We start from the raw sequence: 27,659 nt of genomic DNA, 5'->3' as shown, positions 1-27,659 counted from the left end.
ACAAATTACAAGTTCGAACATTAATAAACAATTTAATAATTAATAATAAAATAAGCAATTGTTTACCTTACTTGGACAACTAATCATCATCAAAGATCTAGCTATCTACCCCAATATGGATTAACAATCATTAACTTTAGAAACTCTTACACCTCAAGCATCTTCTCTAACAAAATAAAAGTATTCACAGGCTTGAGAAATTCCTTCCTCGAAGAAGACTTGAACAAAGAAAGTGAAATATAATGGTTACAAATGAACATTTGTATGTCTCTAGCTTCTACCACCATTGCCTTCACCCAATCTATCTTCCTAAAGTCTTTCAATTCATTGGACACAACATAGGGTCCATAAAATGTGCTTGTAAGTACCCTTCACTGTCAAGCCAACTAACTTATATAGACAAGTTGAATCAATGATCACCTATACAATATTAGAGGGTCCAACCTCTTCTATGACATCCTTCAAAAAATAAAATTAAAAATTTGGATATTTTATTTTCCTTCAAATGTCAATAGCTGTAAAAACATAAGACTAAGTTGAAGTGATGATATTGATGAATGGATGACATCTAATATTGCTCCACCCATCCATGATAATCAAACAGCCATCACTTACCCAAATTTGTCTCATTTCCTCCATCAATACACTCACCTTATGACACTATCAATTAAAGTGGTGCATGGCTTGTGTTCCCTAAGAGAAGAAAATTAGCAACTAATGGCAATTGCATCATTGGAAATTTATTTGAAATAGGGAGAACGTACCTCATTAAATGGTATTGCATGGGCAAAGAAAAATTTTACAATAAAAGACTCAATCACTGCTCATGATTGTACATTAAACATCCTTGAAACACTAGTAGCCCTTTCCTTTCCCTTGGTAGAATCCTCTCCTATTTGACTCTCAACATCTATGGTTTGAGTAGACAACAACATACTAGGCTTCATACTCTTTAGTGGCATTCCCTTATTTGTTGCCTCAACCTCCATGTATAACCTAGTCATCTCAGCCTTCTCGACAAGGTTATTTTTCACAACCTTTTACCCCTTGTCCAATTTGCACAAGAGATCGAAGTAAACTCATGTAGTTGCCCTTATAGTCCTTGGTGTGCAAACATAGACATACTCTCCTTCCCCAAAAAGTAATTTCTTGGCTGTCTACATCTATTGCACTTTGTGAAAAAAACAATTTGGGGATTAAATGGACTCTTTGCATAAGTTTTAAGGAGTTCAAAAGCGCATTCAAATGGGTTCTTTAAACTCATATTCCCAGCCACACTCCCACTAATAAAAGAACTCCCAATAGCACCTCTATGGCCTCTTTCTTGAATTTAAACCTCTTCACCCTTATTTTTGATCATTGCTTTCTTTGTTGAAAATTCAAAACAAAGCTAAAAAGCAAACACAAAAGAAAAAAAATACAAAAAATCCTGAGTATTTAAAACTTCAAAAAAGAATGCAAAAGAATTCGTGCAAATAAACAATGAATAGTACAATTACCTCAAATGACATAAATTTGATGCTCTCTTGCCTTATTCTCGCTATTGTCCTCTTCTCTTCTCACGACTATCTCTTTCCTTGTCTTCTTTACGATTTGGAAAATGGCAAAATAAGTTTGTCTTTTGCTTTTGGTTCTTATTTGTTAAATTTATAAAATCACCATGGAACTTTTTTTAAAGTGGTTAGTTGGTATAAACATGAACAAGAAATGCAGATTTTAGAGACAAAATTTGTAATTTAATCTTACAATTACCAATTGCAAAATAAATCACACTTTTTTTGCAATTTAGTTTCTTAAAAATTCATGCCAACAGTTTTTTTTAAAAGTAGTTTGAGCGGACTCAATTCATTGCCCTACTCAATCTATGAATAATTCATGGTTTATGCTACTATGGTTTATATTATTACGTTACTACCCCTAACCCTAAACTATTACATTATTTCATTTTCATCTTACCATAAATTGTCATGGGGCACAATTTCTTTCTACACTACATGGAAAGTGATAGGCCTTACAAGGGCACATGTACACACTATAAATGTTTTACTAACATTTTTTGTCAAGGGACATATTGGTGCTTTGCATGTCCAATCATTGATATATTACATGAGATTGGGAAGCACTATGCTACCATATAGCATTATCATGATTGAAATACCCTCCACGTGCTTTAGGTTCCTTAGTGCCTGTTATCAATAAAGCCTGCACCCTCTGCTAAAGCTGTGAACTTCAGCTGCCTATTGAAACATGGGAACACTTTGAGGTTGTGGGTAACCTGAAGACTGAAGTGGACCTCCAGAGTAAGCTGGTTCTTTTCAATTTCTTCACCTAAACTAACAATTTCTTCAGGGAAAAGAGTGAGGAGGAAGACATAAAATGAAACTACTAACTAACAGGTGATACACCAAAATGGATACCAGAAAAACTTGGACAAACTGATTAACACAAGAAATAACCAATAATAAAAGAAACCTTGCACAACTCAGAAAACTCATAACCTCTGCATCAACACTTCATAAGAAGGCTATAAAAGTAATAATCTCAGCAGGAGAAAAGATGTTTTCTCACAACCTGAGGTTATTCTTACGACTGGCACAACCTATGACCTGCAACTGATTAGAAAACACTCCTGCATAAAGGTGCTAACAGCAACACAATCACAAGGATAAAAGATATCACCTGAAACTGCATTAAGACTAAGCACACAAAAACAAGAAATCTGAGAAGGCAAAATATGTATTATTGTCAAAAGGTGTTACAAAGCTTATCAAAACTGTTCTGAAAACTGGTTACAAACTCCTTCCTTTCTGCAAAGAGAACTCAAAAAATTACAGTCTGCCAGAAGCAAAAGGTAAGAACCCCTGAAAAAAAAAAAGGGAGGTAGTATATATGCTTTCCAAAAAGCAGGTAATGAATACAATCATCCACCTCCTCTTGGGCGAGCAGAACCAAAAAAGCCCACTTTGAAGACCTAAAACAGGTCTGAAAGGGAGAAACTTGGGCCAAAAGTCAAACCAACTCATACTACAACCATAAAAGCCCCCAAATGCATCATAAATGACTCTGAAATATCCCTGACAAACCTGCAAGCCTTCATTAATGCAACAAATATCTCTTTGACCTCTTAAAAAAGAAAATATATCTCATAAAGTCACTTTTTGAAATTTATTATTTAATTAAATATTTTGTTTTATTTTATGCTTATGTTTTAAAGGCAAAATGCTAATAAATGAAATAATGATAAAATTATTAATAAAGTGACCAATTTCACTTTAATAACATTTTATTATTATTTTATCTGTTATTATTTTGATTTTAATTATAAACATAAAGTAAAGTAAAATATTTAATTAATATAATAAAATTTTAGAAAATTGCTTTAATTAAAATGTATTGAATTTAATATTACTTATTCAAAGGTCCTCATAAAAGACATTTTTATTAAGTGATTTATTAATATCACTTGATAAATGTCTCATTACAAAACACCTATTAAGTGATGTTAATAAATCACTTAATAAAATGTCTACCCCTTAGGCACTTACGGGGGATAAGATAGGAGAAAGCAAAAAAAAAGCAAAGGCAAACAATGCCTTTGGCATCGATGAATACTTAGGGAATTTCTCAACCCTAAAAACCTCACTTTATTCATCGATATTTTCTATCCTCTTTTGTTGTGGCGTGAAGCTAGGGTTCGAAGGCTGAACTGTACTTTTTTTATGATTCTGGGCACACTGGGGCTGTCGTGGACGCCATCTTCTGCAATTATCTGCAGGTCCTTTCACTATTAGTGAAAACTGGGCATGATTTCGTTAGGTCTTTGGCTGTTGGGCGCGATTTTCTGCCAAATGTCTGGCCGCCATGGATGATTTTCTGCACATTCTTTGCACTTAGTGAAAATTGGGCGCAATTTACTGAGTTCTCTTGCCATTGGACGCCATCAAGGGTTTTTTGCAGCAAGCTCGAGCTGTTGGAAATGGTGTGATTCTTTTGTCATGTTGGGACTGCATTGCATCTTCTTTTGGAAACCGTAAAACCTCTTCCTTCTATGCACTGAGAAGAAATTACTCTCTGGTAACAACTGATAAATCTGAAAAGGATTAAAATATCTGCATTCTAGAGCATGGATCTCTCTTTCCTAGTGTAAACTCTTGCAACATGTTGCATTATTGAAAGATCTCTGCATTACACTCATACCTTCCGAGCTGCTAGAATACGTTGTTTTTGACAACCTATATAATGCACTGGCTTGTCTTTGTGTTTTAATGTTGTGGCTGCAGCTGTTTAATGAATCTTGTATAAATGGCAAATCCGCATGCTTTTTCTCAAAACCTAGACTAAACTAGAACAGCCACCCATCATGTCCTCTTCATGCTGTTAAAAGACCCTCTGATGATGCTTTAGCCTGATAATGCTTGACAAATACATTGAATTTCCTGTGTATGATGCAAAACAGGAGTTTGTGACTTTTGAAAATGTCCCTGATTGTTTTGCATGGAAACTATCTGAAGTGCATATTACCATTGCCGTCCTTTGAGTCTGAAATGTTGAATGTTGCATTAAGGTCTTTATGGACAGCTCTTATAACCTTTGCATCTCTTGTGGACATGCTCTGTTGTGTGCAGCAGTAAGTAACAACATTCTCTTGTTGATGTTTGGTAGATCATGACAACTTTATCACTGCCATGTGACTGCATTTTTCATTGTAAGGTTTGTGTTGAACCACACTCCTCATACATGACTGCTGCTGCTACCTTTGTTTTGAAAATAATAGCAACTTGCTCATTTACTGTATAATGGAGATTACTTTAGCATAAATACATCCTCGCATACATCTTTTGAGTGAGGAAGGCTATCATTATGCTTATCGGCTGATTGTGTGATTGCATACTTGTATTTGCTGCTGTATACCCTTGCATTTCCAGCTCTCTCTTTAATCTATATGCTTACAAGCACTTGACTGTGACTATTCACTGTTATATATCAGCTGATTCGTACCTCAATGACTGAGTTTGCTATTCGCCACTGAGTTGCACAGTGGTAATGAACAATCATAAATGGAGCCCTTTGATTAAAGCTACCCTTGAACTAGTACTGTAACTTTCCTTCACTGCTCTTTGTGGCCCATATAGTTATTCCTCATTGAGGGTCTAAGACTACAATATAAGTCATGCCTTCAATGTACGCTATAGGACTGTTAAAACTTATACTTGAGCTGTCCTCCTTTGTTCATTTCTCAGTATTATCTGTATGCACATCCCCCTCAGGTCTAGCTCACTGCCATTCATCGTTGTATATTACCTTTTGGATTGAGATCTGAAGTCCTCCTAGAGCTAGCATTTGTGGGACCTCACCAATACATACCATTGCTCCAAGTGATTTGTAAAACCATTTAGCTTTGAACCTTCCAGCATTGGTGTTCTGGAAGCATGGAATGGTCCATATTTCATCTGATTGGAAATGAATTTCTGAAATTTTCAAGTCATTGAGTTGTTCGATGCTACACTTCTTTCATTGCATTGTAACCTCTCTATCTTGCTGCTGCTTGACTGCAAAATTGATTGCTACCTTCTGTGACAGCAATACACTTGGGTCCCTTTGTGCATCTGTGAGACTGTATGTTTTTGAAAACAGCATGATTGTTTGCTGATTACATAGGCTAATGATAATTTTATGTCTCTCTGCCTATGAAGAGCTCTTTATGTCCTTTAGATGTTGCTCATATTCGCATAGATACATCTTTCACTTTCATCTCAGAATATATGATCATATGTTAATGAGTTGTAGCTTTGAAAATCATTTTATTTACCCTTTGGCGACTGCTCTATATGCTGCCACAGATTTCTGATATAACTTGATTGTATGGGACATTGTTGTTGCTTTCATATGAGCTGGGCTCAACCCTTGTGGGAGCCTCATTTACCCCCACTCATTTGTGACGTTTATGACCAGCAAGATGTTCTTTTCCTAATCCTGCACATGAAGCAAACATGTTAGCAATAATATGCATATGTATGGTGATTTTCCTTCGATTTGATATTTGCTTTTCTGAGACCCCTCTGTGATGCTAATTATATGCATCTGATTCATGTGGGGACTATATATATATGCATGCATTAGTACACATGTTAGGAATGTAGTCAACCATTGCTTAGAACGAAATGTTCTAACGCATTGCATATTTTAACTCTCTTGCAGATACCAGAAGGAAAGCAAATACAGACTAGGACGAAGCAACAAGACAAAGGCAACATCGAGTCTACACCAGCCTTTCCAGTCATTCATGCAATGACTGGTTCCATTCTCAACATGCTCTCTTTATTTTTTGTACTCATGTATACATGTTTGTGTATTTCCTTCCTGCACCTGATGTATGTAGCTAGTCTCACGACTCTTTGTGTGGGACGCATGCTTGAATATCAATAAAAATACTTCTCTTTTTGAAATGAGGCGTCTCTCTCTCTTGCTGCTACAAACTAGAAGTATTAAAAAATGTAATCTTTAGTTCATCTTTTCTAGTGCAGTTGGAATGTAATGTAGCAGAAGCAATTTGTACTTGTTCCATTTTGTAAAAAACAAGCATAACTTAACCTATTTTTCAGCTAGAAGCGAAAAATAGGTAATAGTGCCTACACTTAGAGAGCCATTGATACCATGTTCCTTCACTTTTTTCCTCAACTTACTTTCGTCCATATGTCCCTAACAAATCCATCCAGCCCCTTTAGATCAAATAAATTCCATTGACTAATTATAGCCAACATCACCAATCATGCACAATGTAGACACCTAAAATCGACCATTTGCATTTGGTCGATTTCTCCTTGTTATTCATTTATTCTCACTATCCTATTAAATAAATTATTCATTATTATATAATTATCGATATTATTATGTTTTCTAAACAATCTCCCCAGGTAATTAATTTACCTAGTTGATTATACCCTTAGCCCATGTCATCTCCTCAGGTAATTAATTTACCTAGTTGATTATACCCTTAGCCCATGATTATACCTAGGTATTTAATTCGTTTTAATCTTTTTCCTCTAAATGGAATTAAAATTAATTTTTAGTTCCACACTCATTCTCTCTCCAAATGTCTCATCCTCCCACATTTCCACTTGCATCCCAATCCTAATCTTAACCTCACCTAAACCCCCCCTTAAAAGTTTGCGCATTAGGAAGGGGTCAACCTTTGCCATAAAAGGCCTCCCCACTTGCCCAATCAGCCTTAAAGGCTTTCTCCTTTGGGTAGGAAGCCCATATGGGTCCCCCCCTAACATGTTTGATCAAGGAATTTGAAATTTCTTTATTCCTTGTCCCTCCTTACACTTGGAGTGTGTGGACAAGAAATGCCTTTATGGCAAGATCTTGCCCATACTCCAAGTGTATTCTTCCATCTACCACCTCTCTCACATCCTCTCCCATGTTGCCACTTGAAAATCTCTCATGCCTTGATAGAGTCAAATGATCCTCCACCCTTTATCTTCATCTTGCAATCTCAATCCTCCAGTGCACTCTCCCCTCATTCATAGTACCAATACTAAGCCATTTTCACAAATCTCATGCATTTTGAATCCAAGAGCACCATTATGCTGCAAAAATTCTAGTGAGCACATCAAATCTAATAGCATTGGGCAAATATACACAACAAGGAGGTCAACATACTTCATTTTGATGGATTGTGTGATGGTTTGATTTCTTTTTTACGTGTTATCTTGATTGTTGTTTTTTTTTGTGCTCTTGATTTGATTTCCTTGTTATTTCAAATCCTTTAAAAGCACATTTCACTACACACACAATAATGCGAATTATTGTTGTTTAAATTTTTTTTACAACAAAGCTGACACAAAAATGGCATTTTTTATCCTTGAATTGAGGGCTGTTAACTTAAAGTATATTAATATCCCAATTCTTGGGCCATTTCTTAGGATAATCATAGAACCATCTCTTTTGAAAATCAAAACAGAAATATCAATGGCTTTCTAATTACCTTCTTAGGAAGACAAACAACTTCACCAAAAGAACACACTAGCACAAGTCTTGAAGATTTGAATATTTGATGTACACTCCTCAATTCTATATATCAGTCATCACTAGCTTTTTATGATATGTATCAACAAAAGGATGAAAAGAAATCATCCCCGTTATAGATCTTATTTTGTATGACCATCTTGAACATCTAATACATGCTGATTTCACAAATCATATGCAAGTGTAGTGATGCAAACTGAATTCTTTATGAGTTTCTAAGTAGATGTATATTAAAAAAGTCATTAAGTTTGCTTGATTTTACCTGATCCATTGATTCTGGGAAATGTCAATGTTTGACATTCATACTGAAGTTGTGACTCTAAGATGGTTAATTTTTTCTTCTTTTTACATTTCCATCAAGTATCAACTCTTCTCATCTCATCTCACAATATAGTAGAAAATGTAAATCAGCCTAACATTGTCACCTTTGCTTGTGTATGCTCTCCATAATCTGGTCATCACCATTGGCCAACTAAAGTCATCATCATTGGTTGTGTAATCCATAATCTAAAGTCATCACCAGTGGCCTCCCTTCTTGTATTTTTTTTCTAGATAGAGACCTAATCCACTCACTGTACAATGTTTTATCCCTACCTGAAGAATGATGACATGAAGACTAACCACTGGCCATCTTTCCAATAGTCATTACTCTCATGTTCCTATTTCTCATATCGATAATCCAAACCAAAGGCTACAAAATTCCTTTCACTTGCTTCTATCGCATTCCTTTTCTAAGTCCATTCTTAAAATGATGTTATAAAACACAGGCTGGTAGAATCACCACTATTAAACCACCAAAATGAGCCAAAACAAAATCTTAACATTCTTTAAGTTAAATCTTTAGTAAAATAAGAACATTCACCAGATTCAAATATGAAACTTGCAAAATCACATGATTGAAATCTATATAAAAAAATAGTATAGTTTAAAATTTGGTTGTATCTAACTTGTTTATGAAGAGATTTGATGAGCAAACACTTTAACACATTTATTCTACAGCTAAAATTGTGAAAAATATTAGTTGACAATGCCGCTAAGGTATGATCACAAGCTAGGGATAGTCTAAAGTAAATACATACTGACATGGCCAGCTTGCTTGAAACCATAGAGTTCACAAAGGAGATGGAAATATATGACTTGCATTTCTGGACGTACTACTCACAAGGAAAGGTGATGGTTCCCTTGCTAGATAGGTATACACAAATGTGACACATGCCAATCTATATGTCCCAGTATCATCCAATAACCATCATTCTCAGATTCTTAAAAAACAAGCATCATAGATGCATTGCCAACTAGCACCTACAGGATAGCACATGAAGATGTAATGTCCCCTACTAGGAGTATGCCTGTTTTCCATATTTAAACATACTCCATCCTACTTATTATGCCTTAAATCAAATTATTAAAACTAGAGAACCATTAGTATTCATAATACAATTGATAATTACTATATTTAAGCCCAGTCCTTACTTCTTTCCTAATCATCAACCCTAATGGAGGATGGGGAATAACTATGTTAAGGCACTAGAAAACTATTCTCCACAAGTAGGTCCCAAGAGTTTCAGGAACACCTGTCTATACCACCTCTTAGGCTCCCTGAGGGTTTCAGGAACACCCGTCCATACCACCTTCTTGGGGCTCACGTACCTTGTGAGATATTAATACCGCCTTTCCCTAACAAATCTAACCAATCCACATGAGGGGCAATAGAGAATGATTAAGGATTGTGTCATTAATATACTAATTTCTTATGTATTATGAATGTATATGAATATATATGAAATTAAGCATAGCAATCATATAAATGTTAATTCCCTAATACGTGTGAGAATAAGTGAAATAACTTATATTATAGACCATGTGTTTGCCTATTATTCCCAATAGAATTCAAATAGGACATTATTGAAAATGAGCATATAATTCAAAAGGTAAGATACAGTATACCAATCTGCTGTTACAAATAATGATTGTAAATAATCCAATCTGCTGTAATGGATGATCGTTGTTGTGATCGAACTAAGTCTCCAGTTGATATTTGATATCAACCTCGTCTTCTTCCATGCTCCCTTAAATGCTTGGTGTTGTTCTTGTGAACTCCTTCGTCGGGGATGGAAGGTTATGGCTTTCTCAAGATGGTGACCATTGGAATGAGAGGTGTCCCTTTGCCAATCGCATGCCCTTTCATGACTAAACCGCTCCTTCAGATTATTATTATTTATTTTAACTAATCCTTAATATTGTCTTAGAGGAGATCGCTGTCACTAAGAGAAGAGGATCGATCTCTTCAGGCAATTATTATTCACTATCAAATCTTATTACATGCGGTCTTTATTAATATATTTGCTTTAATTTACTAATACTTATGAATGCAGTTGGCTCATCAAGGAATGTTATACTAACACGGGTCTGTTTCTTCTTATTTGATGCCTGGTCAGCCAGCATTATTCCCTCAGCATGATTACTTATGAAGTCACAGCATTATTCCCTCAGCATAATTACTTATGAAGTCGCAGCATTATCAAGCAGATTACTCTCATCTTGTTAAAGTTTGGGTTAGCATAAGTGATCATATCCTTTGCTAAGGAATCCAATCAGCACCCTGCTATTCTAGACGTGGATTACTTGCTCTATGGTGGATGTAACTTGCTGCCGGCATCTTCTCTTGAGAGAAAATCATGAAGTCTTATAAATAAGACGATTTTCTGAATTAACTATATCTGAACTCACCCTAAGGACGTTCTAGAAGATGTAACTAAGGCGGGGACATGACAGAAGACCAAATTGACGACAAAGTCCAATATTTAACAAATGATTTTATGGAGAATGGCTATTCTAATAAAACAAATTATGAGGGCCTTTAAGACCAAAAATGCAAAAATCAAAGCAAAGGCTTTCCCCCTCTATAGTAAAAGAATATCTAGCAAGTTGGCAAAAGTTTTGACATTAATCCCCTTTGCTTTCATAATTTTATAGTTCAGAGAAAAAAAATTGAAAAAAGATTAAAGAGCACTATTAAGATATTTTATATAAAAGCTTTGCCTTGTATAAGATTCTTCAAAAACAGCACATAATATGTGCATTTGAGATAAGGTGTTGGTGAAAAAAAAACTGTTCTATGGAAAGAAAATTATGGGAAGCCAAAGAAATCAGAAAAAGTCAAATAATTTAAATGGGAGTGATGATCTTGAGCTTAGTCACCTAATAGCTGGAGTGTGTGGCTTTAAATATAAGGTCAACACCATGATTTTACAACAATAGGGAAAGATATGAAATGGTTTTATGTAATGTCCCCTTCCTAATTTGCCCTAGAATCCCAACTGCAACAAATTAGGGTTAGGGTTACATCTTACCAAGTAAAATCTCTCTTTAAATTATAAGATCTTGAATTTGAATCTTGATTCTAAATTAGAGTCTCATTTGTATGTGATACCTCAGTCATATAAGCTATGGAATAAGGAGACATGGTAGAGTGCTTTAAGACGGCCATTTCTCCCTCCATGCAATCCCTCTCCATTCTTCCATGGCTAGAGATCTTTGAGTTTATCAACACTCCCTCAACGTAGGGGTTGGAAAGGAAATTGCAGTAAGGTGCCCTTAGCCATTCTCTCCCTTTCACAACACAGTGCAATAGGGTGCCCTAATAGCTGTTCTCCCTCAATTGCAGATTTCCTTCCTTCCTTTTGATAGACTATTGCAGTGTTAAATGTATATTTTAATGCTTATTAATATATAACATATATACGAAATAAATTCATATATCAACTGAACAACAATTTCTATATTACCAAGCCTGTTAATGGGCTGGAAAGGGTTCATCCTTTGAAACATGATGTTAGTCCAGCATCTTGGTTGCCACCGAAGCAGGGATGGATCAAAGTAAACTTCAATGGTGCTGCTAGAGGTAATCCGGGTCCATCAAGTGCAGGGTGCATAGCGAGAAATTATCAAGGTCAGATATTGGCTAAATGTAGACTTCGATTAGGAACGGGAACTAATAATGAAGCTGAGATTAATGCAGCTCTTTTGGCTATTCAAATGGCAAGCAAGTTGGGGGTGGTGGACCAAACAGTGGAGATGTTTGAATGACCAGGTGGATTAGTCTCTTTATCCCAAGGAATGAGGTGGCACGATAGGCATTGCCAAGGTGGCATATCTTTAATGCAGACTAAGCTGGTCAGAGAATGTTAGCAGCCTGGTGTCAGAGTAGATATTTACGACAAGCTTGTGCTTTTGATGCGCTTTTGATGCTGGAGCATACGTATCCAAGTATGGCGATCTCTTTGTACAGCACAAGAGAGAAGGTGCAACAATTTGATTGTGATGACGGCAGGGTAAATATGTATTGTACAATATTGGATTTGGTGAGTAACGAGGAAAGGGATAATTTAATGTCCCTCGTTCCCAAGTGTCAAGTGCATTTAAGGAAACTTTTTAAATGTGAAGATTTCGTACATGAGTTAATGGGAATATTTCAATTTTTAAAGCTCTCTATGCAACTCATTTATTGAGTCGGACAGCATTATGAGGTGTGTGTCATAAAGCATTGCGCCTTCATTGAGGTGAGGTTATTTGTAGTTGTTTTCATCTCCTATCGTCCAGGTGAAGTTTGTATGTTTCTTTGTGAGGAAAGCCAAGGCCAAGAGATAATGGAACCAAATTTCTCCTTTTAGGCCTCAAAACCGATGGTAGCTTTTTGGGGGCGCATTTCAGACGATCACTATTGCATGTGTTCAAGATTGGCGACCAGGATTTCTTGAACAGAATTAAAATTGTATTGGGTGATGAATACCTGAATGCAAAATTTCGGTACCTCGCCAATGTAGACATTGCCACAATGTTTCTGCCGTGGTGTCTTCAATTGGAGGATAAGGAATCAGTGAACTGGTTGATAAGCAACTGTGTTAAGGAGGAATGGTGCAGGGGTTTTGAGAAACTTGCGGGGATGGCAAGGAATGGCGAAGGGTTGTTTGCCCTAGCGGAAGCTGGCTTCATGTGAGTGAGTTCACTCCCCCATTGAGGCCTTTCCTCCTTTGAGGTGCCAATTGCAACAAGGAGGTGCATAGGGCGTTGGATCAAATTGGATTGAATGGAGTAAAGGACTTCCTGATAACAAGAAATGCACAGGCCATCAAGGTCGAGCTAGCAAAATGGGGGTCATATGTCGAACAACCACCATCAATGGCTGAAGTCTCTCCAAAGTGTAAACACGGAAGACTGAAGGGGTCGACCAAGACAAAGCCGATCCGTGCCTTGGTGATGGGTGAGTCTTCATGTCACAATGTTGTTGCAGAGAGGATCGATTCGCTAGATGTTCGGGCAGATCTGTTTGATGTCAAAGGGAAATCCGTTAGGGAGGCAAGTTAGTATGTTTTAGTCTGTTAAGAAGAAATGTGTATCCAGAGTCATGCACTCTGTTTTTTGCAAGATTTTTGGGTTGATGTAGGATGGATCGATTACTGTGAATGATATAGTAGAACTGGGTGATATGTTTTTTTGGTATTAGTGGGTATTTTCCTGATATTTTGCAGACAATGTAATTCCTTTCATAATTAATATAAAGCAATTTCTATATTACCACAGTGGATTGGAATATTCACAAGTTATATTCTGATCTGATTATTACAATGTTCAGTATTTTGTAATCTTCTTTTCTACTGTTCGATTGCTATTAAAGCTCTTCTTAGATGCTGATTACTTTTCTTCTTCCATCCCTTCATTCCATATCCTTTTATACTATCCTATTTTATTGAGGAGATATATCTCTTGGAAAAGAGACATCCATTTAAAGGGTCATGCCTCCTCATTGTTGTCTTATCAGATCTGCACTTTTGATTCCCTTCCATATTCCCCCCTCAAATGAGGTTCTCTTTTCCCTTGTATATCTCATGTTTGAGGGAGTCAAAACTTTTCATGTCTTTTGACCATTCATTAACTTAAATTAAATTTTAATTATATTCTTTTATATTTTAATTTAATTTTTATTTTTTATTCTTTTGTATTTTAATTTTATTATTATTTATTATCAAATTCTATTTCAAAGTGGGGACGTTACATTTTATATCACTACAATCATTATTTGTGATGGAAGCAGTATGCAGCTTCAAAATCAAATATGATAAGAGCTTGCATTCATTATTATGCTACCTTAGCCAAGATCCAGCTCTATTTCTTGCGAAGATTTTGCAGCTGCTCAGACTGGCAGCTGGCAAGCATTTGAGTGGAGACTTCAAGAAGACTTTGCTGGAGGTGAAGAAAAAAGTGGGAGCCATCCTTGGTGATAGCAGGTTGGGCACCAACAGGGAGATGGATCACATTGTAGATTATAACTCAAGGGAACTATTGAACCCTAAGCTTCATATTTCGATGCTTACTCTGGGGTCTAGCCAAAAAGGTGTACGGATACAACAGTTGTAACAACCTGCTGATTTCTCTGTGTTCTCAACAGGTTTATTTGCCTGTCTATTTAATTTCTCCTCAGGGGATTAATGCAAAGAACAATTGACAATATAGCTTGCATATGACGATCAATATATAACAGTCCAATTTTTTTTCCGATTAAACTACAGTTATTCTGCAAATTCTGATATTAAAGAGCAAAATGTCATAATACCAAATTAGAGGTAACATCAAATTCTAAACTTCTATTACTGTGAAGATATTGCTCTTACACAGTCTTTGCTTCAATAATATTGCAGGCATGGTTAATAAATGGAGCAGTATTATCCTTAGCACCTCCTAAACAACCTACAAGTCCCCTCAAATATATCAGATGTGTCCTCCTTTTGCTAGGTGACTCCTATAAACCCTCAGGCAGCTGACCTTGCAGTTCTTACGCCATACATTTGTTGTTTTATTCGCTAAAGGACCTTCACAATGCTGTGGCTACCTGGGATCTGTTTCCATGCCTTAACCCCTTTAAAACCCTCAATTCAGACGTCATATTTATCTCATATCACTGAAAGAGGACAAAAGAATGAAAGATTCATGTTAGATAGCCAAGAAACCCATAGGTCTCTCTTAAGAATTTAAAAAAGGACAAGTCCTGATTCTAAAAACTCAATGAAGTGGCATGTTAATAGAGTCTAGTGGTAAAGAGCTCTTTCTAATTTTTGTGTGGTTGTTGGACTTCACACATAAACTGGTGGTTATTGTTAGGAAGGACTGGCTCCCTTCGATAAAATATCAAATCAAATTTGCAATGAGCTGCCCTTCCTATTTTGTCATTGGTTAGCCCTATCTATGGAGATGTAAAGATTGGACGAATGCGAATATAGTTGTATAGAGGTATCCAAATGCATATGCTTGTTAGCAGGCTGTTGCAGACATCCCATATATCATAAGAGAGACTACAATAGAATTCACAAATAGGACTCCCCATGCCTCTGGAAGTCGCATCTATATTTGTTGGCACTAAATTCATAACGGTCTAGCTTACCCTGCAATCTATTAGCTTCAGGGACATATGTTGGTCATGGTGAGTGGCTATATAAGAAAGCAAGATAGGAAATATGCTACCCATGACAATTGGTTATCATATTACTACATTTTATTCTCCCATAAGTCATAGACTTTCATTTTTGGCTTCTGTTATTTCTGATATATTTTAACAAGCAGGGACACGTGCAAAATTCATATTATGCAATCCAAAACTAATTTAAAGAAGTTTGACAGAACACTTCTATTGTTAGGAAAAAGGACACAACGAATGAGATCAAACTTAAAAAGAAAAGGGGCTGCAATGCCACAGAATACTAGTGATCAATTCAATCATGAAGCAACAGTTATTTTTATGCAATTACCAAATTCGTGTTCTGTTTTGCTTTGAGAAACTTTGAAAGTTGAATAGATGTAAGGAAAGCACAAAGCATACATAGATGAGTGGACATGCAGAGGGTCATACAATTCACCATATAAAAATTGTAACAACAAAAAATCATTATTAGCTTCATGTATTGACCATACTGACTCTGAATATTCAGGAAGAAGAATCCGAGAAATGCAGTTGCATTTCCTTAAGTCACAGAAAATGTAATATATTTGGCTTGTTTAACTCTCTACAAGATTTCAAGCACATTTTGCTCTGTTTCTTCATAATATATCCTCAACATAAAATAATTATCGAGAAACTCAGAATTATAGAAAAAATTCAAAGTTTATCAGTCCTATCTGTGTTACCATTTAATGTGCATCTTTCAGGTACAACACAAAACAGAACACTGTCTAACAATAAACCTTTGTTTAGATTAGAAAAGGAAAATCCTTGTTAAAAGATAACAAAATTAAACATTAGAACCTAAGAAAACTGCCTCTAACTTTTTAGAATATGTACAATTTAACTCTTCAGGGTTTGAACATATATTGTGAAAGGAACTAAGAAACAACCTATCATTTTAGTTCTAAGGCAGCGGCACAAAGCTTATCAGCATTTCTAATCAAGCAGAAATTTTTTTCTATTCATGCTTAATGGAATACACCTACAGTATCTAGCAAACACTCAAACCCTCCACCTAAAAGTAGAGACGAATAATAAAGAGTATAACACAAGAATTGGATTAACAACAAACAAGATAGATAAACTGAAAATAGATATTTGTATCCAAAGATACAAAGTTCAAATTGATATTTATTGCAATACAAAGCCTGCAAGTTACTATCGACCAATTTTCAACTTACAAAATCACAATCACAAGATTATTCAAGACACCTTTGAACAATGATTTCAATACAAAAATAATTATCACAATCACTGGTCCATGAAAAAACGTGTGCTAATGGCATATATTTATAAGCATTTATAAAGTTTTGCAAGAGAAATAATTAAAAAACTAACTGAAACTTCTACACTATGAATAGAATTCTTGTGCACAAAGCAAGTTTAATATACAATATGGTCAACATATCCAACACCTAAATCAAGAAGCCTTCAAATAGATATTTGATAAGCATACCTATCAGCTAAAAATAAACCTTCTACAAGGCCAAACAATAATAGCAAATTTATGAATAGCCATTCTAAAAACAGATTCTTTAGAATCTGATAATCTTTTCAAAAATAGCTCAAGCTAAAAATAGTCACTCTAACACTTGCTCCTGACAATGAATCTAACAAAGCTTTTTCGTTCTAACCATCACAAATCCTCTTGAGAAGCCCTAAAACCTTATGAACAATCTAGGTGACTTCAGTATGATTTCTTCCCTTCGAACTTGTGCAATTCAGTGTTCTATACCTAGATCATGTCTATGATGAAAATAAGCACCAATGCTTGAGCAACTGTGATGGAACTTGAAGAACATGCCATTAAAGACAAACAAAATGTTGTCAAAACTTGTTTTAACATCATCTTTGGTAATCTGAAGATGAAACCTTGGCTCTAGCATATTGGAGGCATGCTTTTTGAATTTCCCTCATGTTCTCAAACTACTACCCCTCTCAAGACCACCAAGAGCATTTGGAGGCACTTTATCACTTAAAGCATTTTGACATATTTTTTATTAGACAATTTGACATTAGGAGGTGTAAATGTGCAACATAGAGTATGCACTTTATGTCTAATTTTGAATTGAGATTTTGACATTGAGATAGGGTGGGTGCACCCAAGGCATAAGATGCACCTTCTCTTCTATTCATCAATTGGAAACTTAGCATAAGGGCACCATGGGCACACTTAGGCAACTTAGAGCACTTCTTTTATGATTCCAACTTGACAAAGTAACTTGAAAAGGTCAATGGGCACATCCAATGTCCTTGGAGCACTTTTTGGTTCTGATTTCACTTTGACAATTTAACATTCTTCATGGACACCCCTAGCCACTTCAGCATCAAAACATTGTTTTTCATTGATTTGATAGAGTTTAATCATGCAAGTTAAAAAGTGCACTTTTATTCTAACGTTTCACTGACATTTATCAGTTAAGTGAAAAAAGTGTTATTTGAATGATATATTTCTCTGTTGACATTGAAAACGATGTGCACTTTGTCTTAAATGATTTTTCCTTGCAACACAACACCACACCCCCTAAACAAGCCCAAGCTTCTTGGGAACATTTTATAGTGATTTTGACCCTCTAATATGACTTTCTCTGCCTGTAAAAAATCCTGGACCACATGAATGCTTTATCCTAACTTGAAATTGCCTTCAAGTACCTTCTCTTTATCACAACATGCTTCAAAAGATCTATTGTTCATTTGCCTACCTCTACACTTCGCTACCTTTCCCTATATCTCAGCTGACAAGGCCACCTCACCTATCATTCTTGAAAAAGCTTCTACTTTAAACCCAACAAAGATGATAGCTAGAACAACAACCATCAAATTGACAAACATAAAAACAAGGACTTGGATATTGACATACAAAAGATAAACAACAAGTTTTACACTTAGTATTTGGCTTGATACAAACAAATTTCTGTGTACAACACTATGTTGGTTTTACAATGTAAATGCCAAACAGGTTTATTAAATTTGATTTCAACGGCAATGTCTTGTTTAGCTCTTTAAGCTCATTTCGTTGGCATCAGCCAAGAAGTAAAGAAATTTCTGTAACCTAGCAAAGAAAAATCATAGTTTGGGAACTAACCAGCTTCAAGCCATCACCAACAGTTAATATCGGATTCAAAGTGTCTAAGCCCTGCACTCACAGAATAAAGACAAAGATCAAAAACCATCCTTGGAAAGATCTCCATCAGGAGGTCAGCTAAAATCAAAACAAAATGCTTATGACACGACAAGGAATGAAACACAAGAAAATCAACTGAAATACAGCCACTTCTTTACTCTAGTGATCTTGTATTTATTGCAGAAGGAATTTATATTTTACCATGCACAGGATTTGAAAGCAATAGAAAAACAAGCAGCAAAAAAAGAACAGTTCTGTTTGATACAGAATTTATATTATTTATACAGTTTGCAAAAGATTACAAAGCATGGCACGTGATCCTCCTTTTAGCACTAAGGTAGGATTTGGAAAATGGAAACCTCAAGTGAAAAGAATTATTTCTCTAATGAAAAAGGTAGGACGGCCATTTGATCAAACAGTAAGCATAATAAACTATTATTGTCGGTAATGCAGATGCAACCATAAAGGGAAGGAGATAGTGCAAGGCTAGATCTTATTCAATTGGTTATGTGAAAGATAATAAATATGACAGGTGATTAACAATACACTTTAAAGTAATGAGGTAATAAGATCATCTAATTGCAGCCATCAGTTACAAGTATTGACTTACTGAGAGAGTGTACGGTGTATTAGGAGGAAAATTGACTAGCGAAAAATCTGGGCCAAGATCCATTAACACGTATTCTTCTTCCTCTTCTATCTGCATCACCACCAACACCATTCACCCCCATTTCATATGCGGTGAGCATTATTATTGCCATTCATCTTCGACAAAGAGAAGCCACTATTTTAAAATCAATTACATGCAATGCATAAAGAAGAGAGTAGTCTTTACCGATATCGATTCTGTCGGATGAGCCATCGACCAACCACAAAACCATCTACTCCTAGGCTGATTTAGAAAACAAATTCATCTAAAATTAAAACAGAGTTTTGAAAGGTTTTACCAATTGCAGCACTCTCTACATTCAGAGTGCAATTACATTCAAAATACAAATAGTCCTTCAACAATTAACAATATTCCATTCAAAATTTAAAAATATAAGAATACGAACAATTACAGCACGCACGTAAAATAGGGTAATGAGATCCTTAAAGTCTTCACAAAACTGAAAACAAAGAGTACTTCAAACCGTGACCTGTTAAAAGCAACTTAGCAAAAAATTTCATGCAAAAACCCAACTGAGTTTTTGTGTGTAGGTCTTGTACAGTTGGGCACCTAATACCTTTTGTGGGTAGGGGAAACTGTGTTAAAGAATTTTAAAGCAAACTATTATATGTAGTCTCAATTACAGGCAACCCTTTCAGTTTGGATTTTAGGATTTAGTGCATAGATAAATTGGAACTGGATGTATGTATCTATGTATATACATATATATACATATAGAAATACGGCACTGGCTACCCAGGCAGCAAAACGGCTTGGAGCATCCCATCAATTTGCCATGCCTGCATACCCCTCTAATGTACGGCACTGGCTACCGAGGCAGCAAAATGGCATGGAGCATCCCATCCATGTTTATGTCTGCATACCCATCTAATGTACGGTGTTCTGTCAACATTGGAAGGGTATGCAAAAAAAAATTTATACACATAGGGGAAGAGCATTAGTAGCCGTTATAGTTAATTTCGTGCGCCCACAAATATTAAATGGTACATCGGATTTTGATTTTTTTTTTTAGTTGTCTTTGTATGCGACTTAACTACTTATAGCTATTGATCTGGCTTCTGGTAGTAACGATGCACGTTGTGGAATCAGTTATGCACACAAAGTGTTCCCTATACCTAACTAAAGATGTTACAGTAACCGTCAACTCAAAATCACTAGTACTTGTTGACAAATGTCCCAATAGTGGTGCACAAATGTCCCAATAGTGGTACACAAATGGGACAAACGTTCCAATAGTGGTACACAAATGGGTCAACATAACAATAAGGTGGCGGTTATTGGGGGGTCAACATGACAATAAGGTGACGGTTATTGGAACTATGTTATCTATTGGTGCTCTTCCCCTAAATCTTCCAGTTTTAAAACAATTAGAAAATGGAATTTCTTAGAAAATAGGTAGTTGTGTAAATTTCAATCTACAAAATATTTTTTGCTCTTTACATGTACAAATGACTTCTAATTAATGTCATTGTAAACAAGTGCAACATAGTGGCGAGTACTTGTCTTAATAATTTTTAGTTTAATAATAATATTTCTTATAATTATTAGAAATATTTTTTTATTGTAACTAATATTAGCCAATCATTTACAAGTAAAATATTTTTTGTAAATTATAAAGTTAAAAAACATGCATCTATATTATAGAAAAAAGTTGAAAAATATAAAACAAAAGAAAATAATTTAATAACCATTTAAACATGACAAAGGAATTTCAATAACATATTAAAAAAGGTATGACTTTTTCCTTTTGTGAATAATAAGATTTTGATTATTATTAATAATTTATATTATTAAAATAATATATTATTTTTTATTTTATTTTTTAAGTTGTAAAAATAAACCTTTGAATAATTGATTTGTTTGGAAACAAAATTTAAAATAAACTGATTTAATTTTTTATTTTTTTAATAAATTAATAAATCAAAAAATGTCATTAAATTTTTTATAACTTATATTACATGTGAATAAACTCATAATGAATATTTTAGATCAATTTTTTTTATGAATAATTGATTTGTTTGGAAACAAAATTTAAAATAAACTGATTTAATTTTTATTTTTTTTAATAAATTAATAAATCAAAAAATGTCATTAAATTTTTTATAACATATATTACATGTGAATAAACTCATAATGAATATTTTAGATCAATTTTTTTTATGTTGCTTAGGATTTTTTCACAATGATTTAGTTTCATTATCCTTGTTTTTATAAGATTTAATGTTTTTTGGTTTGATGATTAAATTAATATGGATATTTATCTTTTTTGCCAAAAAAATATTATTGAAATTTAGTTTATTTTGATTATAAATTAAAGAACATTTTAAGTATAATACATATTTTTAAATTTTTATTTTTTTTTATCTTGTTCATAGGTTAACTTAAAAGAACTACCTATTAGAACAAATAATGAAGTTAAAATTTAAGCACTTATTTTAGATTCACAAAATTGTGTCATTTTTCAGAAACTCAAATTAAAGAAGGTAAAATGCGTGGTGATTCCGAAAAAACCTGAGATGCGTTGTTCCCATAAACCGGCCTATAAGAAGCAAAACGATATTGGATATTAGCCAATCGTTTGCAACAAAAAGATTTATTTTATGCATTGAAAAGCATTTACTTTACACAAATTATTTTGCTTTTAACATTAAAAAATTAAACGTAATTTATTTTTATTTTCACCTAAAAAAATTTCATCTAAAATATTTTGTTTTTAACATCTAAAACTGCAGTAAATGTCACTCGCTACACCACATGGATGTGGTAGCCAATGCCTAGAAATACATACATACATACATACATATATATACATATATAATAGACAACCCTTTCAGTTTAAATTTTAAGATTTAGTGCATAGATAAATTGGAACAGGATATATATATATATATATAATGTACATCATAGTTTGTAGACTTGGCAAGTGCTTAGCATGTCACTGAGTGGTCGTCTAAATTTTGCAGCCCAAGCCCCGAGTTTGTGCAAGTTTAAGTCGCCATTTTTTTGTGGCAAGTGCTTAGCATGTCACTGAGTGGTCGTCTAAATTTTGCAGCCCAAGCCCCGAGTTTGTGCAAGTTTAAGTCGCCATTTTTTTGTGTCAAGTTTTTAACTGTAACTAGTGAGTCTTTTGGCAAGTACTCGGTGAGTTTGTTAACTCATGCTGCCCCTGAAATACATTAAAAATAAAATAAAAAAAAATTTAAAAATAAAGGGAAAATAGCAGAAAAACACTTTAAAATATAGATCTTTTCTTTTATCAGCCCTATCCAGCCCTATTGAAGATACACAACAACATTGGGGCATTCTAGAGTGAATTGGAGGGATTTTTTAGGGGTTTGGAAGAACAACTTTTTGGAATTTTGTGTTTGCACCATTTTCTAGAATTTCACATTTTGGTTGTGTACTGTTTTCTACCTTTTCAAAAATGATTAAAATGGTGAATCGTGAAGGTCTATATGGTTTTGAAAGCCTTCCTATGATGTATTTTATAGCTGCATTTTTTATAATAGTATTTTTTTCAAAAATTTAAGTGTCTTTTAAGATGCTGAGTTTTGCCAATCTTGAAATCTTTAGGTCTGCCAATTCTAAGTTTGCAACCTATATTATAAATAGAATCATATATGCAAATTTCAAATTTGTAGAGTTTAAACTGTTGTTTTTAGGCTCAATGAACTGCTGCTTTTGCAGTTATTAAAGGGTTTAAATTTATTTATTTTATTTATTTTAATTATATTTTAGACACTTAAATTTATTTATTAAATTATTTTTAAATATTCATTTACAAATTTGCATGACTAGCTAATTGATACTGTTCAATTAGGATTTCATCTGTCATATATCCTCAACTTCTACTTCGTGCAACCTAAAGTAAATAGTAAATAGTAAATACTTGTTTGACAGAGATTGAAGATTAAAGATTCTCATTTTTGTATACTAAGTAACAAAAACAAAACAAAAATTATTTGTCTTGAACACTTATTTCTCATAGTGCTAGCATCAGTAACAAACAGGGTCAACCAAAGCTTATAGAGGCTAAATTTGAGAGTTTGGTCATTTGATGTAGAGGGGGTAAAACAACTATGCATGTTGGAGTGCATCACTAGAGGTAACGCACATCCTGTTCAATCTGGGGCAAAGGTGTAGAGGGATATGGCGCCTTGTCACACAAACAAAGGGATGAAATAAATAAATTGTGGGGTTGTGATGAAGAAAAAAATATTTATACCAAGGGGTACCATCCATTCTTACTAATACTAGTAATTTCCAAGAGTCAAAACTTCATGCTTTTCCATATAATTCAAGTGTGATATAGCCTAAGGGGAAAACTGAGGTGACTTCTAATGCTCCAAACTCAATGGAAAAGTATTCAATGTGCAAAATAAGGATGATGCAAATGATGCCACTAGAAAAGATGGCATTTTGTTCCATATGGCTTGCTTTGATTATTAAGGATATTGTTGGAAGGGGGTTGTGGCAAAGATAATGAGAGTGAGACCTTCATTTGTACCACCAAAGGAGACAAAATTGAGAACAATAATATTGAATAAGAACTACTTCAATATTAGAATTATAATGGACGAAGTGAAGGCTACTCTGATCACTAGTAAATGTAGAATAGTCATGGATGGGTGGATGGTCATTAGGCATAACCCACTCGTCAACATCATGGCCACATGTACAAAGGGCCCTTACTTTGTAAGCATTGTTGATTGTTTAGGGCACTACAAGGATGTCAATTTTCAATTCCAAATCCTCAAAGATTTGGTTGAGGTTGGGTCAAAGAGTGTGGTGCAAGTAGTGATAGATGAAGCTTATGTGTGCAAAGCCATAGGGAAATTGCTCGAGGCAACCTACAAACATATATGGTGGACACCTTGTGTGCATACCATCAATAGCGCACTCAAAGACATGGGCGAAATTGATTGGATCAAACAAGTCATTTCTGATGCTAGAAATTGCACCACATTTCTATTAAAAATTTGCACCTAGTATTTGTTCTAAAACATGTAGCCATTTTTTATAAAAACTGCAACTACTTTTTTCAAGGAAAATGGCAAATTTAGTCAAATTTTTTAAGCATTCCTATTTGTAAAAAATCACACCAATATTAACTTGTTAAAGGATTAGGATTGTGGTTGATTGTCAGGGTGATGAACATCCAATTAGATGGCATATTAATCCCTAACACTATGTAATGATTGTAAGGTAGGTTGTCATGTCCCCTCTACCTATGAGGTATAAGTTAATATTTTTGATTAAATAAAAAGTGCTTATAAACACTAAAAACTAAACTAATTACACGATAATATTATAATAATATTAATTATTGTTAATAATAAAAATAAAAAAATTTGCATTTGTGGCCCAAAATGGTTTAGATTTTCAATAGTAATAAAAGTATTTGCGATTGTGGGCCAACCTATTTGTTTTTCCTAGGCCAACCTATTTCCACAAATAGGTATAAAAGTCAATTTACAATATGTTTCAACTCTCCTTCAAGCTTCTTGTAATATGGTCTGATTAAATCCTTTATGTTATCAATTAATCTTGGGCTTGTAGCCCCCAATCTTGTTAGTGATGGGTTGACACATCAGTTTTCAAATAGGACATATGAGGGGTGGGTGCAAGAAGTTGGGTCCCAATTCCGCAAAAGTTTGCGAGCAAAAAAAATTGCCGCTAGAAACGAGTGCTCGTTTTTTAAGAAACGAACACCCGTTTAGCTTCAGGGCCCCGACCCATAAAAATAAAATGACTACCTCTTTAGGATCAGACCACCATAGAGAAACAGGTGCACAATTTTTAGAAACAGGCACCCGTTTCTAAAAACGGGTACACGTTTCTAAAAACGTGTACCCGTTTCTAAAAATGGGCACACGTTTCTTAAAATGCTACAAATTTCAAAACGGGTGCCTTTTTTTGAATTTTAAATAACGGGCGCCCGTTTCATAATAGATGGAGCGGGAAACACACATATGCCTCGATTTTGGCTTCGGGTTAGGCTTGGTGGGACCAAGCCTATGCTTGGACCTCCAAAAAAATGACTAAGGCACTGGAATACCAGATTTCTACCTTGCCGTAATTTTTTGAAGGTCTTCCTGATTGTATTTTTTGATGAAACAAAAACCCATTAGATTTCTCACTGTCCTGATTTAAAAAATGTAAATTTCATAGCAATCTGATTATTTTTACTATTTTTGCATTATTTATTAATCAAAAGTGGTACCTAAATGTAAAATAGTGAGGTTCAGTAAAGCTTTAATAATTTTTTGGTTTTTTAGGTTTTTTGGAAAATAAATAATATTACATCAATCTAAATACAATTCTTTTGAAGATTTAAAAATATGAAATTTTCATCAAATTATGGTGGTCGTACACCAGATGTTTTGAAAATGTACTTTATAGTCAATAAAAAATTAAATTAAAAAATAGGAAAAAATATTTTCATCAATATTTGGTGTCTTAGGTATCTTTTCCCAGAAGGATTTGCAAAAATTCATTTATTTACGTTAAAATATGGTGATCGTACACATGTGTGGTATGGTCCAGAAACAAGCATTTTGAAAAGTGGTTTTTAAACATGCCTACTAAAAATAAATTTCTACTATGTGGATATTGAAATAAATTACATATTTGAAAATTAGACTCCAAGCACTACATTTTTTATCACTGAAGGTTTTTCATATTCAATCTCTAAGTGCCTCAAATTTTGACATCAATCGACAAAAAATTTGAAAAATAGGGAAAACACTTCCACTTTTTGCCCAAAAGTGGGACTCAGCTTCTTGCAGCCACCCTGAGGTATACTTGTTGTTGATATCCATATGATAAGACCAGAACTATAAAATGCATCACTTGAACTCTAAGGAGATCCCCATAAGTGTAATTGATTTCCAATTTATTGGGCTAGTCCCTTTCCGTGGTGTACAAAAGATGTGGCATAAAACTAAGTATCTCTTAAACCTCTTTGTAGATGATTTTTGTTCAACTTCACTATCTCAATGTGATTTTGATAGGCTAGGAATTCTACATAATTAAATCATAGAAACGAGACTCGAACTTGACAAGGGTGACTTGACTCGAGACTCTGGACTCGGCAAAAAAAGTCGACCAAGACTTGGCAAAGTGAAAAACCCAAGAAATTTAGAGATTTTTAAGGATTTAAAACTTGTTTCATGCACCCTTTATTAAATAAACCTTAAATACACAATAACATCATCAAATAGAAGCTAACTTGATCATATACACATGTATACATCAATCACATAAGTATAAATGCAAATTGTAGTTGAAAGAAATAGCAAATCTAGATATATAAATATTGTCAAATGCATACAAAACCCATGGAATATGAGATTCATGACTCAAATGTTCCACACAAATATCAAAACAATAATTGTAAGTCCATGGCTCAACGTAGCCTGCATCCCTCCTATGAAGGCAAGTAGGTCCTGGATGATTCAACAGCCATAGTCTTTGTCCATGACTCCATGCCACCCTAACCAACATCAGTTGTGACTATGTCTACTCATGCTCTAACCTCCTCCTCTACTATGGCTACAACCTCAGGCTCTCTATTTGCTTGGTTGACCCAATCAATCTCCTCGTCATTAGAGACAGGATCCATAGCCTCAATGATCCACACAACGTGTTAGATGTGAGAAAAACCCAACAATAGAAGGGGTGCGGGAAACACACTTTCCCCATAGACTGAGAGTAGGGGTTCGGGGGCTATGCCCCCCCCAAAAAAAAAAATATTAGAGAACAACATCAAAAAATGTTCGTTTTTGTCATTTTTTGAGATTTAAAAAAAATCAGTTTTTTTAGTTTGGCCGAGTCCAGTCATAAAAACTCGCTGAGTCTGAGTTGAGTCTACGAGTCCCTAGACTTGCCAAGACTCGAACGAGTTCAAGACTGAGCCCCTAGGACTCACCCAAGGTCACTTGGCTCGGGACTCACCGAGTCCTAGCGAGTCCAAGAACTCTAGAATGTATATTAATGTTGATTTGATTATCCACAACAAAGGCCATTAATGCAAGGTACACCTGGTTTCCAACATCTTGCTTCATGACTTGTCAATAGCCCTAGTGGGTCACCTAAAAATAAAACACAAACTTACTAAAATCCATTGATTTGTTTTCTTCGTCAAGAATAATTTCCTTGGCTTTTTGGCTTACTCTTGATTCTATTATATGGCAGCTTTACTCCTTTGTAAATATTCTTATTCCTCTTGTAATTGTGTGTTAGTCTTCTCAATTTCAATTATTTTCTAACTTAAGATTTAATTGCAAAATATATTGGATGGTTCCTTGTTGATATTGAAAAGTAACTTTCTTCATGCA

At 34.6% G+C, this 27,659-nt stretch overlaps 1 protein-coding gene across 1 annotated transcript in view; it reads right to left on the bottom strand.

The window, feature by feature from the left end:
* Positions 1-20,081, bottom strand: part of LOC131046551 (uncharacterized) — a 99,811-nt gene extending 79,730 nt beyond the window's left edge. The window contains exons 1-4 of the mRNA XM_057980312.2: positions 20,032-20,081; positions 19,486-19,542; positions 19,261-19,350; positions 18,612-18,662 (exon numbers count right to left, since the gene is read on the bottom strand). Coding sequence (XP_057836295.1) covers positions 18,612-18,662; positions 19,261-19,350; positions 19,486-19,512 — 168 coding nt within the window. The 5' untranslated portion in view covers positions 19,513-19,542; positions 20,032-20,081. The remainder of the gene's footprint in view (positions 1-18,611; positions 18,663-19,260; positions 19,351-19,485; positions 19,543-20,031) is intronic.
* Positions 20,082-27,659: the final 7,578 nt, after the last annotated feature.

This window comes from Cryptomeria japonica, chromosome 3, assembly GCF_030272615.1.
Source record: "Cryptomeria japonica chromosome 3, Sugi_1.0, whole genome shotgun sequence".
In the NCBI taxonomy this organism is placed as follows: Eukaryota; Viridiplantae; Streptophyta; class Pinopsida; order Cupressales; family Cupressaceae; genus Cryptomeria; species Cryptomeria japonica.
This window is presented reverse-complemented; position numbering and strand designations above follow the sequence as displayed.